The sequence below is a fragment of the Oncorhynchus mykiss genome, chromosome 10, assembly GCF_057628025.1.
Source record: "Oncorhynchus mykiss isolate SJ-2025 chromosome 10, ASM5762802v1, whole genome shotgun sequence".
Taxonomy (NCBI): domain Eukaryota; kingdom Metazoa; phylum Chordata; class Actinopteri; order Salmoniformes; family Salmonidae; genus Oncorhynchus; species Oncorhynchus mykiss.
The window spans coordinates 49,610,132-49,624,048 of record NC_143031.1 but is presented as its reverse complement, the minus strand read 5'-3'; the positions used below and the strand labels follow the sequence as shown (position 1 = coordinate 49,624,048).

Below are 13,917 nucleotides of genomic sequence, written 5' to 3'. Positions count from 1 at the left end.
GTTTAGTGTTTTGAGTCGTTTGTTCGAACGTTTTATTACCATGACTACTAAGTATCACTAAATTAATGTTCCTGTTACATAAACTATATTTACAAAAGTATGTGGACACCCTTTCAAATTAGTGGATTCGGCTATTTCAGCCACACCCATTGCTGACAGGTAAATAAAATCGAGCTGCTATGCAATCTACATAGACAAATATTGGCAGTAGAATGGCCCGTACTGAAAAGCTCAGTGACTTTCAATGTGGCACCGTCATAGGATGCCAACAGGTCAGTTCGTCACATTTCTGACCAAGTCAACTGTAAGTGTTGTTGCTATTGTGAAGTGGAAACATCTAGGATCTACAACGTCTCAGCCGCGAAGTGGTAGAACACAAGCTTACAGAACGAGACTGCCGAGTGCTGAAGTGCGTAGCGCGTAAAAAATAATCTGTCCTCGGTTGCAACATTCACTACCGAGTTTCAAACTACCTCTGGAAGCAACGTCAGCACAATAACTGTTCATCGGGAGATTCATGAAATGGGTTTCCATGGCCAAGCAGCCACACATAAGCCTAAGATCACCATGCGCAATACCAAGCATCGGCTGGAGTGGAGTAAAGCTCGCTGCCATTGTGCTCTGGAGTGATGAATCACGCATCACCTTCTGGCAGTCCGATGAACAAATCTGGGTTTGGCAGATGCCAGGAGAACGCTACCTGCCCGAATGCATAGTGCGATCTGTAAAGTTTGGTGGAGGAGGAATAATGGTCTGGGGCTGTTTTTCATGGTTTGGGCTAGGACCCTTACTTCCAGTGAAGGGAAATCTTAACGTGACAGCATACAATTACATTTTAGATGATTATGTGCTTCCAACGTTGAGGAAACAGTTTGGGGAAGGCCCTTTCCTGTTTAAACACGACAATGCCCCGTGCACAAAGCGAGGTCCATACAGAAATGTTTTGTCGAGATCGGTGTGGAAGCACTTGACTGGCCTTCACAGAGCCCTGACCTCAACCCCATCGAACACCTTTGGGATGAATAGGAACGTCGACTGTGAGCCAGGCCTAATCGCCCAACATCAGTGTCCGACCTCACTAATGCTCTTGTGGCTGAATGGAAGCAATTCCCTGCAGCAATGTTCCAACATTTAGTGGAAAGACTGTTTTTCTGCAACGTATAAAATAGTAAAAATAAAGAAAAACCCTTGAATGAGTAGGTGTGTACCAGTCAAAAGTTTGGACACACCTACTCATTCCAGGTTTTTTTTTCAAATTTAAAAAAAAATACTATTTTCGACATTGTAGTATCAGCACTATGAAATAACACATATGGAATCAACAAAACAAAAAAATGGTTTAAAAAATCTAATTATATTCTTTGCCTTGATGACAGCTTTGTACACTCTTGGCACTCTCTCAACCAGCTTCATGAGGTAGTCACCTGGAATGCATTTCAATTAACAGGTGTGACTCTTAAGGACTGTACCCTTTTTAAAAGTTTTAGCCTAAAATAACATACCCAAATCTAACTGCCTGTAGCTCAGGACCTGAAGCAAAGATATGCATTTTCTTGATACCGTTTGAAAGAAAACACTTTGAAGTTTGTGGAAATGTGAAATGAATGTAGGCGAATATAACACATTAGATCTGGTAAAAGAAAATACAAATAATAAGACAAGCGTTTATTTATTTATTTTCATCTTCTTTGAAATGTAAGAGAAAGGCCATACTTTCAGATAGGAGTCTAGGTGCAAGAGTCAGCAGTGGGGTCAAACTGTAGACCCCAGTTCCTACATTAAAAATAGATTTTATCAAACAAAATTATGCTACATTTGATCTCTAGGACCCTCAGGATGACAAATCAGAGCAAGAGTACTGAATGCAAGTACATTATTTACCTTCAGAGGTGAATGTATCAAGCCAGTGATACGAGTTTTTTGTTGTTGTGCACTCTCCTCAAACAACAGCATGGAATTTTTTACTGTAATAGCTACTGTTAATTAATTGGACAGTACAGTTAGATTAATAAGATTGTAAGCGTAATTGCCCATATAACACATGTCTATGTCCTGGGAAGTTGGCTGTTGTATTCAACGTCATTCTAGTCACATTAGCGCACGTTAGTAACATCCATCCCGGTTTAGGGACACCCATCTCGTTAAAAGTACATTTGTGGAATGTCTTTCCTTCTTCTTCTTGTATTTGAGCCAATCAGTTGTGTTGTGAAAAGGTAGGGGTGGTATACAGAAGATAGCCCTACTTGGTAAAAGACCAAGTCCATATTATGGCAAGAACAGCTCAAATAAGCAAAGAGAATTGACAGTCCATCATTACTTTATGACATGAAGGTCAGTCAATGCGGAACATTCCAAGAACTTTCAAAGTTTTTTCAAGTACAGTCGCAAAAACCTCTATGATGAAACTGGCTCTCATGAGGACCGCCAAAGAAAGGAAGACCCAGAGTTATCTCTGCTGCAGAGCATAAGTTCATTAGAGTTAACTGCGCCTCAGATTGCAGGCCAAATAAATGTTTCACAGAGTTCAAGTAATAGACACATTACAACATCAACTGTTCAGAGGAGACTGCAAAGACACCATTACTGAAAGGACACCAATAATAATAAGAGACTTGCTTGGACCAAGAAACATGAGCAATGAACATTAGACCGGTGGAAATCGGTCCTTTGGTCTATCTAATGAGTCCAAATTTGAGATTTTTGGTTCCAACTGCCATGTCTTTGTGAGATGCAGAGTAGGTGAACGGATGATCTCCACATGGGTGGTTCCCACCATGAAGCATGAAGGAGGAGCTGTCCAGACTTTTGACTGGTACTGTATATAAATATATTTTCCACTAACCCTACCACCCCTCCCCTAATTGAAGTAAACTAATGAACAACAACACTTTGGCTTCTACTTCCAGCTTATACATACTTTAAAAATGTTATAGACACAATCTATTTTACATGAGTTATTATTGTTTGTTTTTACTCCTATCCTTCCACTACCATCAACCCATCCCATCTATTTCTGAAGACCATACAGTTTTATTTGCCCTATATTTTTAACTGTGCAGTTTCACAAAAGTTCTGAACCTATATACATTTTACGGACACCGTATATTTTACATTAGTTATCTTGTTATTTCACCCACCCTTCAGATCCACTCAACCCCTCCCACCTATCTCCATCCCTATTGGATTTCTATTTGCCATATATTTTTCAACTCTGCTGTGATGTTTCACAAAAGTTCTGAACCTTTCTATTCTAATAGTTTCTACAGATTGAAAATTAAAGATACATTTGCTAAAAGTATTATTATATTATTGATCGATTGACTATGATTTTTCAAATCACCCAGTAGTGCTATCTGCAGTTCTTCAGACATTCCTGGACCTGCGACCAAAAACAAGCTACATGTGGACAGTACCAAAACAAATTATCTAATGATTCTGTCTCATCGCAGCAAAATCTGTAAAACTGGGATGTAAATTATTATTATTTTTTTTAAGTATTTAATCTGGCAAGTCAGTTAAGAACATTCTTATTTGCAATGATAACCTACCCTGGCCAAACTCTAACCCGAATTTAAATGAAAAATTCTAAGTTTTTAATCCGGCGTCGTTTTGAGAATCAGTTCATAAACCATGTGCCATGGAATCAGTACATCGAAAATCTCTTCCCAACTATTTTGCAATCTATGTGGCACAGCTGTCAATTTTTGGGTCCTTAAATGAAACTGGTATACTTTTTTATATATCACAATTTTCTTTAACCAATTTTGGTCTTTGATGCAGGACCGACAGACAAGTTCCTTACTTTCTCCCCCTTCCACTTGCCTCTTCCATTTTTGCGGTAATCCTGCAATTAGTTGGTTGTAATTTTGGGTAGAGCAGACATTTCCATATATTTTTGTTTGTGGAAAGCCTTCTCAGAAGAGTGAAGGCTGTTGTAAAATCGGGACCAACTCCATATTAATGCCCATGATTTTGGAATTAGATGTTTGACGAGCAAGTGTCCACATGCTTTTGGCCATGTAGTGTATGTAATATAAATGTGAATACTGCATGTGTCACACACATACGAGCATATGCCCATACATACAGATATATGTATCCACACACATAAGTACATTTATGTCACATACTGTATATGTTGAAATATACAATAATGGGCCGTTTTCATTTATCTGATTTATATTTCTGACTTATACACCGTACAGACAACGGGAGAGATAGATTGTGCGTGCTGTTTAGGCTACAAATGAACCGCTTGATGGCAGTGAAGTGCATGGTCTACTTCCGGAAAAAGAAAGCTTGAACTCTGAACCCGGTTACGTTTGTTCTTTCCTTTCCTGTTTCGGCTTTAGAAGAGACACACACAGGTACAATGTCGCAGAATTTATATCCAAATGAATCCTGTTTAACATAAAGTACAATGTGTCATTTGTGCTTTTAATCGATACACTGAACTTTGATTGGTATGTTAAATGTGTAATTTGTCTGAAATCGGCTTCAGACGTTTGGATTAGATGGCATTGGTGTTGGCTGTAAGCAGCGGTTTCCATCACTGTAAGGCCTGAATTTCGTTTGCCGGATGGAGCATATTGAGTGGATTTTATGACTTGCCATGTTAACCATGTTGTCTTCAGTCATGTGCATTTTTGCAGATTTGAAGTCGAATACGTTTTAAAATTAAATCGAACAGACTTGCTGAGTGATGCTAGTTAGGTTGCTGTCGTGGTAATTCAGTGCTAACCTTAAAGTAGTCGGCTAACGATGGGCATCTGTAGTTTTTACTCTCGACTTTGCTGTGACTGACTATCGCACATGGGTTATTTTGGTATGGAAATTGTCGTGTTGTATATGCTATGATATAGCTAGCAAGTCTAGCTTCTTGCCTGTCGTGCTATGTGATTTTTGTGTCGAGCGTTGCCTTTTAAGCCAGACAGTTGGTTATTGGTCAGTTGCGATAATGGCTAGTTAATGGTTGTCCATATACTCTCCTACAGTTACTTAGTGAACTAGCTAGTTACAAAAGTATATTGTGGTGAAGTTATCTACAAAGGAACCCATCCTTAACCAAGACCTAGCCTGCTAACTATTTAGCAATGGTGCCCACTCCACCTGGTCCCAAATTGGGGCACTTGAATGGATGCTTAATGCCAGACATGTCTGACGTCATCAATACTGGCAAATGCATATTTTGCAGCTATGGCACCTCGTAAGGGTAAGGAAAAGAAGGAAGAACAGGTCATCGCCCTGGGACCCCAGGTTGCCGAAGGCGAGAATGTCTTTGGAGTCTGCCACATCTTTGCATCCTTCAACGACACCTTCGTTCACGTCACTGATCTTTCTGGCAAGTAAGTACAGGATGCAATGGAACAGTGCAAGCCCAGCTTTATAATAATTTTTTTTTAAAAGACTGCCGTTTCTGGCTTAAACTGTGTAAAGTGCATGCCATCCGTCAATAGCAATCGGTCGTATGATTTCAAATGCTTTGTTCTAAACATGTACCTGCTCCCTCCAGGGAAACTATCTGCCGTGTGACTGGTGGTATGAAGGTGAAGGCCGACAGAGACGAGTCCTCCCCCTACGCCGCCATGTTGGCCGCCCAGGACGTCGCCCAGAGGTGCAAGGAGCTGGGAATCACTGCCCTCCACATCAAGTTGAGGGCCACTGGCGGGAACAGGTTAGGAACCCCCTCCTCACTAATCTGAAGCACAATCTGGTGTTGCTCCATGTCTTTTGTACATCTACAGTGGATGGTGCAGTTAAATTGTTCTGGTACATTGTTCTTGGACTACTCTTGTTGCATGTGTAAATATACCATGCAATTAAAGGACCCACCCCCAGAGGAAGTTGCAGCCGCTATTTCAATGTAATTTCTTGTCCTAGAGACGAAATGTACCTTTAGGTTCCACCTCTGAAGAATGGTGAATGCTACTTTACATATTCACGAATTGGGTGTGAGAATTTTCCTGTGGAGTTGATAAACCTCAACAAACAGGTCACTGACAGCACAATATAGCCAGCTAGCATGCTAAACGTATCTAGTTAGATAGCTAGGTATAGTATCTTGCTAATGTTGTTATTATTTTATTTTTTCTACGCCATATTCAAAACATTAGCCAAGCTGGATCTATGGCTGGAGCTGGATTTACAATAAACACTTATTTAAGGAAAACTTCACCACTGATGGAAACCACTGGCATGTATTTGACTTTGCAATATTTTTATTTTTTAAATAACTTTTATATAACCAGGGGAAACCATTAAGACCAGGGTCATCTTTCCAAAGATAGTTCAAGCAATGTGAGCGACAATTCAAGCATTATCACTACAGCATTAGTTACATACATACAAATATGTTGCATTACATTCAAAAGGTCAGTGGAAACTAATGTATGCAATCAATCAAAAACAAGTGCAGTTTCCATTGGTATCAGAGCCTCATATTCCCCTTTTGGGACCAAAGACTAAAGTTGTAGTGACCTGTAGGCCATTACATGACTTAGGGGCATAGTAACTGAAAGTAGTCTTCCCTAACTTTAGAGACCCACAGAACCTCTAGAACCAATCAGTCTTATCGTTACTAGATTTCCAATTTAGAAGTGAGGTAATATGGGAGTTTCTAATGTTGGGCCCTTCTGGTCGTCAGAATATCAGACAAATTAACTATATGAGCTGGGAATAAAATTATATTTTTGGTCCACCAGTCACTAACAGGTAAATTTTAAAAAATCTACCAGACAATCACATTTTTTACCATCCGAAATATACCCCCCCCCCCCCCTACTAAAATCACACCAACAAAACACAAAAAAGGATACGCATGCTTTCTCGGCGTAGCGGTTTACGGCATCGCAAGTGCTAGAGGCGTCACTACAGACCCTGGTTCACAATTGGCCCAGCGTCATCTGGGTTAAGGGAGGGTTTGGCTGGGGTAGGTCGTCGTTCTAAATAAGAATGTGTTCTTAACCGAATTGCCTAGTTAAAGGTTAAACAAAATACAATTCTACAACAAATGTAACAAGTAATGTGGTATGTGGGTAATTTCATTTTTTTGTCACATATTTTAATCAAAATATCACAAATGAGACAAATGTTCCTGACTCTTTTTAGGGCAGAAGGTTACCGTGGTAGCGCGACTCGTCATGTTTGTGCCTGTGAGATTGATTCTGACTAATAGAATGCCTTGTCTTTTCTTCCCTGGCAGTTGAAACTCAAACCTAGAAAAACAACCAAGCTTGTGGACAAAACAATGTAAATAGCCAAGAAACACAAGGACACTCTCACTTCAGTAGACTTTCGTCTAAAAATGAATCTTTCACTCAGCTCTTCAGGTGCTCACAGCCCCCACCCAGGACGTTTTGCTGCACAAGGTGTAATGGGCTATATAGATTCATAGTTCTTTGACTTAGTGCAATTAATTTAAAAGCTATGAAACAGAAAAGGGGATAACTTTGATAACAGCTACTGCAGCATTCATTTGACCATAAATGTGATCATGCTTGACTATTTTTATTCACAAATGGGAGTGAAATGCTCACACTGGAGCCCTGACCACCTGCCAACATGGCTGGTGACATAGACATCTCATCCACCAATGTCAAAATATACCAGCAGGTGTTAATTTTAGCCCCCGTATGTGTAAATAGTGCGTATGGATATAATCACAGCTTTTGTCTTTGCTCATGATCATGCACACTGCAAATGACAAGTAAAAAAAATAAATCATTATCTGGATGTTTTTTAGCAAACGTTACACCAATCAAAGAACTGTAGTGAAGCGTAACTTTAGTGTTGAACACATTCATCTTGGGGGAGCAGGTTGCGTTAAATGACATATCACGCAATTATACAATTTTATAAAATGGTCAGATGTTTATTTTTTTTTATACATACTAGAATTTACAAATTTATCGAATGGATTGGGGTAATTTTCTGGAGGGGGAAAAGGTGGCGGTGCAATATCAAGTTTGTACCCCGCCCTGTTTTAATTTGCTCAGGCAGCCAAGTGGACATGAGGCTGCTTGGTTCATCTCGGTCGCAAAGAAGAATCACTTGGCACCTGTTCCTGATTAATAAACAATGCCATGCTGGTGGGTGGTAACATTTAAATAAACCCAGCCCTGAAACGAAACGTAGGTATCATATGTATTCACACGGATTTGCACGAAGTGGGTCGTTTGGAGCTGTCTTTTCAAGGCCAAATATATCATACTTTGACTAAAGCTATGACTTTACTTAAATCGGTGTGCAACACCATTCTTACAGCTCGAAAAAGTGGATTTCTACTCGTGCGGGCGTTTACGTGCATTCTGTATTTTGTCCAGTTTTCTGTGTTTTGGAACTGAATTTATCTACAGTGGACTATATTAGATTGTCACCGTGTGCAACCGTACTCAGTGTGAACATTTTGCCTTTCAGAACCAAGACCCCTGGACCAGGCGCACAGTCTGCTCTCCGTGCCTTGGCTCGTTCTGGCATGAAGATTGGACGCATCGGTAAGCTTTAGCTCATTTACTCTGTCAGGAGTATCTGTAATAAACGAGATGGTGCTGTTATTTTTTTCTTCAACCCCTGCCTTCGACCAATAGATGGTCCACTTGTTAGTAGGACTGGGCGATTTAAATTGAATTTATTCAAATTTGTATTAGTGCGATGTTCCAAATGCCTGCATTGCAGGAATCAAGTTTTTTTTTATGTTTTAATGAGCGTTTGCCTTTTTGGTTTATCTCCTTTGTGCCTTCTGTACTGTGTGCACCTCCCCACTTGCACAGACGCAAAGCCCCTCCCACTGCCACTCACAAGATCACGTCTCCCTTTCTGACAACAAGCAGTTTGAACTCGCTATTTGCATTTTAAGATTTGGGCCAACCGAATCGGTCTTCCAAAATGAAGAAAAGCAGACCCTACTACAGTAAAACTGGAACATAAATGAACATTAATGCTCAGTTTGTTGTGCTCTGCATTGCGGTATGATCAGTGCTATTTGGCATCCTTGGGATGGCCCTAAACGTCAGCATAACCATGACCATATAAAAGTTTACTTTCAATCGGTGTTATGGACCTCCCAAGCATCCCGTATCGCACAGAACATTGCAGTACCCCATACCGCTAGCAGCATTTTAGCCACAGTTATGTGCTAGCTGTCTAGATTGTGTTATAAACATGTAAGGAATTTGCTACTCAGTTCTCATTCTGAGAAAGTATCTTATCCAGGTAGGCCACTTGATTTCATCTAGACAAAGTGAACAGGCGTTGTTCGAACAGTTGGAGATGGACAGGAGGGTGAATTCATAAGTTAACTTCTACCTTTTTAACAAGCAAATAGATCCACGTTGGCTTTAAATTAAAAGGTTAGCTGGCTACTCACTAGCACGTGGGCTTGTGCTTGATTGTTTGCGATGTTTTTAATTTCCTATAATGCCTGCTACTAGAGGTTGGTCATTAGTGGATGTGCATAGTTCTGGTTAAATGAGTAACAAACTGCCTTTTCGTAGACAAGACTTGAAAACCAGATGTGTGATTATTGCAAAAAAAGCAGCATCAACTTTTTTGATATAATTATTAGAGGCTCTTATGGTTTTGGAAGACTTCTATTTAGCCTAGGTATAACTTTACAAGCCATGAATTGGATTATTCCTGACTGTTTGAAATGCAGTGTATCAACCTTTTTTAATTGTGCAGCAAGCTTATTTAGACAAAGTTTATATTTATGAAAGAAGAGAAAAATCAATAGTAGGTGTATATTGTGAATCCCCCATCATTTAATTTGAATCCATATCGCCCAGTTATAGCACTGCACTGCCATGGCTGATTCAACTAATCAAGGAGAGTGTTGGGGAAAACCATGTCTGCCTATTTCATGCACGAATGGTTAAATATACTGCTTATATTGATGTTTTCCGGAGGATGAGAATGTTTCATTTGTGAAATTATTGTTCTGCTAGTCTCATACTAAATGTGAAACAATTCTACTTTTCTGTTAGCCTCTTTTTGTTTAAGCCTCCTGAACACGGTGTAATTTATATGCATACTGTAAAACTTTCAATTATTAGCCTGGGTGTTTTATTTGCTTAAATCACTGACCACAACAGGTGCTTAAACGGGCTTCTATTTGAGCCGGGCGTCGATTGCCTTAATGGATACCGCTTTTGCTCATTTGCCAAGTTAATTATTTCATTCCAGCATTCACTTAAAGCATTATAATCAATTTCTTCATTTCCTGCACTGTTATTTACGTCACATTTATTGTCTTAGTATGCCTCTATTTCAAGAACGTCCTAATAATAAAACATCCTAATAATTTTCCTGTGCGTTTTCGGCAGTTCTTACTCTGGCCACTAGAGGACGATCAGTCAATTACTTGGTCTGTACTCCCAAAGTTGACTGATTGCCAGTTAGCTAGCAGTGTTCAGCTGTTAGCAGCCAATGGCTAGCAGTTTCTTACTGCTGATAAACAAAACAAAAATGGATGATTGGCATCTTATTTGAGTCATTATTGAATTATGTAACAAATCAAACATTAAATCTTTAACAATTCATGGTAAGCTCATAAACCATAGTTTTAGACTGGGTGGGTGTTTGAAACACTTTATTTGCTGAAATGTGTGCCATTGCCCGGCTAAGGGGGACAGGCGGCTATGAGACTTCAATTAAAGTTATCCGGTACTCTGGAATACTGTTGTCACAACAATGTCTTTTTTACAGTTATTTAGCAGATGATCATATTCAAAGCGACTTTGGATGAGACATTTCGGCCAAATGTATGAATTTGTTCAATGCCCTTCAGACAATATTCATTGAACATGTTAAAATAAGGATGTTGATGAATAAAGGATTCCATGTACAATTCTTGTTACTGTTTATCATGCTCACTAACGCTTGCTCTCTTGCAGAGGATGTCACCCCTATTCCATCAGACAGCACCCGCAGAAAGGGAGGTCGTCGTGGGCGTCGTCTGTAAATGTGCTTATTTTGAGTTTTTTCACTCAATAAAAGGTTAATTCCGACCTCTGCTTTTGTCTGGTTCTTCAGTGGTTTCTCTTTTCTTTTTTTTCACCAAGTCTGTCTAGGAAAAATATCCTATTGAATGTTCTTATACGTCAAGCAAATCGTTTAAATTATTTAGCAAAAAAAGCCTGCTTGGCAGCAAGTTGTATGCAGGGATGAGTGGCTTTATCAAAGGGTTGATTAACATTGAAATGTTCCATACACATTTAAGGTTATTTCTCATTTGTTTACATCCCTGTAAGTGAGCATTTATATTTTGCCAAGATAATCCATCCACCTGACAGGTGTGGCATATCAAGAGGCTGATTAATTAAACCACATGATCATAACACAGGTACACCTTGTGCTGGGGACATAAGGCTATTCACTCTAAATTGTTTTGTGTCACAACACAATGCCACAGATGTCTGAAGTTGAGGACGATTGCAATTGGCATGCTGACTGCAGGAGTGTCAACCAGAGCTGTTGCCACATTATTGATTGTTCATTTCTCTACCATAACCTGCCAATGTCAAATCATGCTTTATACAGCACATTTCAGACATGGAATGCAACACTGTGCTTCAAAGGAAGAGAAAATAAAAATGTAAATATTTACTACACAAACGCAAGGATAAAAATAACAAAGACTAAAAGGAAATGCAAAGCGAAAGTGTTTTTTTTTTCCCGGCCATATCGGGTTCTCTGGCAGGCTATACCAGAGGCTGGGGGCATAGTAACTAAAGGCTGCCTTTCCATGCCTCTTGGTCCTAGGCTTTGGGATGGTTAAAATGACAGTGCCAGAAGACCTGAGGGACCTACTGGGTACATATCTTAAGCATGGGTCTGACGTATTGGGGTGCACAATTGTGGATTGACTTAAAAACCAATAGAATCTTTAAATGAATTTGAGTCTTTGGTATGACGCTACAAGCTTGCCACACCTGTTTGGTGAGTTTCTCCCATTCTTCTCTGCAGATCCACTCAAGCTCTGTCAGGAGTGTCGCTGCACAGCTATTTTCAGGTCTTTCCAGAAATGTTTGATCCGGGCTCTGGCTGGGCCACTCAAGGACATTGTCCCGAAGCCACTCCTGCGTTGTCTTGGCTTTGTACTTAGGGTCATTGTCCTGTTGGAAGGTGAACCTTTGCCCCAGTCTTAGGTCCTAAGTGCTCTGGAGCAGGTTTTCATCAAGGATCACTCTACTTTGCTCTGCTCCTCTTTCCCTCCAACCTGACTAGTCTCCCAGTCCCTGCCACTGAAAAACATCCTCACAGCATGATGCTGCAACCAGCATGCTTCATCATAGGGATAGTGCCAGGTTTCCTCCAGACGTGATGCTTGGCATTCAGGCTGAAGAGTTCAATCTTAATAAGAACAGTGAATCTGGTTTCTCATGGTCTGAGAGTCCTTTAAGTGCCTTTTGGCAAACTCCAAGCAGGCTGTCATGTGCCTTTTACTGAGGAGTGGCTTCCATCTGGCCACTCTGCTATCATAACTCTCCTGTGAAGATTCCAAGGATTAGGTTGCAGTGGGTCCACTCTACAGCGCCCTCTCTCTCCCGCAGAGGGAGAGGTGGAGGGGGCCACTTTATGGCGGTCGTAAAATACGCTGTCTCTATGCGCTGTAGTGGTCAAGATTGGAATGTCACTGTGGAACAGAGAGACACTTAGACATTAAAAGGTTGAATAATTGAACAGTATTTATGTATTCCAAGCAGTTGAAATGGCCCGTGGACAGTTAAGGGACAGTCATGTCGATTTTGTTTAATTTGGTGATCTCATGACAGGAAACACACATTACTGTGTCTTTGGTTGTGTACACTTCTCAGTTATGGGGTTTACATCTAAATGTTGTGAAACATATATGATTAAATATGAAACTATTTGTGAAAATATGTGATATTAACCTTCTAAATAAGAAAATTGTGTTCCATATGAAGCCTTAACCAGGCCACGCCCACGTTAGCACAGACATTACCTCGGCGTCTTCTCCCAGAAGTGTATAAAACCACTCGTGACAAAATGTACATTTTATGCCAAAGAGACCCACGGTAAGCCGGACGTCATGAATGGTTAAGAAATCTACAAACTAGAGTTAATGCCAGGACGAGGTTCCCACGTTGGGATGGCTATCACTCTAGAGACCAAAACATGCCGGGTGAAGCTGGTGTGTGAAGTGGTTCAAACTACAACTCTACAAAAGGACAAGACCAGAAAATGTGGAGATCATCCCCATGCTGAAATGGTGAAGAAATCTACAAACTAGAGTTAATGCCAGGACGAGGTTCCCACGTTGGGATGGCTATCACTCTAGAGACCAAAACATGCCGGGTGAAGCTGGTGTGTGAAGTGGTTCAAACTACAACTCTACAAAAGGACAAGACCAGAAAATGTGGAGATCATCCCCACGCTGAAATGGTGAAGAAATCTACAAACTAGAGTTAATGCCAGGACGAGGTTCCCACGTTGGGATGGCTATCACTCTACAGACCAAAACATGCCGGGTGAAGCTGGTGTGTGAAGTGGTTCAAACTACAACTCTACAAAAGGACAAGACCAGAAAATGTGGAGATCATCCCCACGCTGAAATGGTGAAGAAATCGACAAACTAAAGACCAATTATTCAGCCTGCAGCTGTTTAAATACTTTAGTCTGGTAAACACATCTGTCCTAAGAACATTTCTGAATGTTATAATGGATACTTCAGAGTACCAATCTACAGCTATGACAAACTTTGATCTCTGGTGGAAAAACCAGAGGATTTCTGTCGACTGTCTATCCAGCAGACGGACTGGCGATCGCAGAGGGACAACAAAGACACTTGTAAATATGTAAATTACAATTTCTTTTCGAATGAGAGGTTACTCATTTTCAAAGTATTAGCTCTGAGTTTCCCGCTCTTGAGCTGTCCACACCCCTTTCCTTTGTCTACCA

At 40.4% G+C, this 13,917-nt stretch overlaps 1 protein-coding gene across 2 annotated transcripts; it reads left to right on the top strand.

Moving 5' to 3' along the window:
• The first annotated feature begins 4,331 nt into the window (after positions 1 to 4,331).
• Positions 4,332 to 11,003, top strand: LOC110534186 (small ribosomal subunit protein uS11). 2 transcript variants are annotated; one of them, XM_021618904.3, is made up of 5 exons: positions 4,332 to 4,367; positions 5,195 to 5,345; positions 5,513 to 5,674; positions 8,416 to 8,492; positions 10,890 to 11,003. In XM_021618904.3, the coding sequence occupies exons 2-5, from the start codon at positions 5,197 to 5,199 to the stop codon at positions 10,955 to 10,957; spliced, it is 456 nt and encodes a 151-aa protein (XP_021474579.1). In that variant the 5' UTR covers positions 4,332 to 4,367; positions 5,195 to 5,196; the 3' UTR covers positions 10,958 to 11,003. The 2 variants fall into 2 exon arrangements, with proteins under 2 accessions (XP_021474579.1, XP_090043131.1); XM_090187005.1 differs by lacking the exon at positions 4,332 to 4,367 and having other exon boundaries at positions 5,196 to 5,345.
• The last annotated feature ends 2,914 nt before the right edge of the window (positions 11,004 to 13,917 follow it).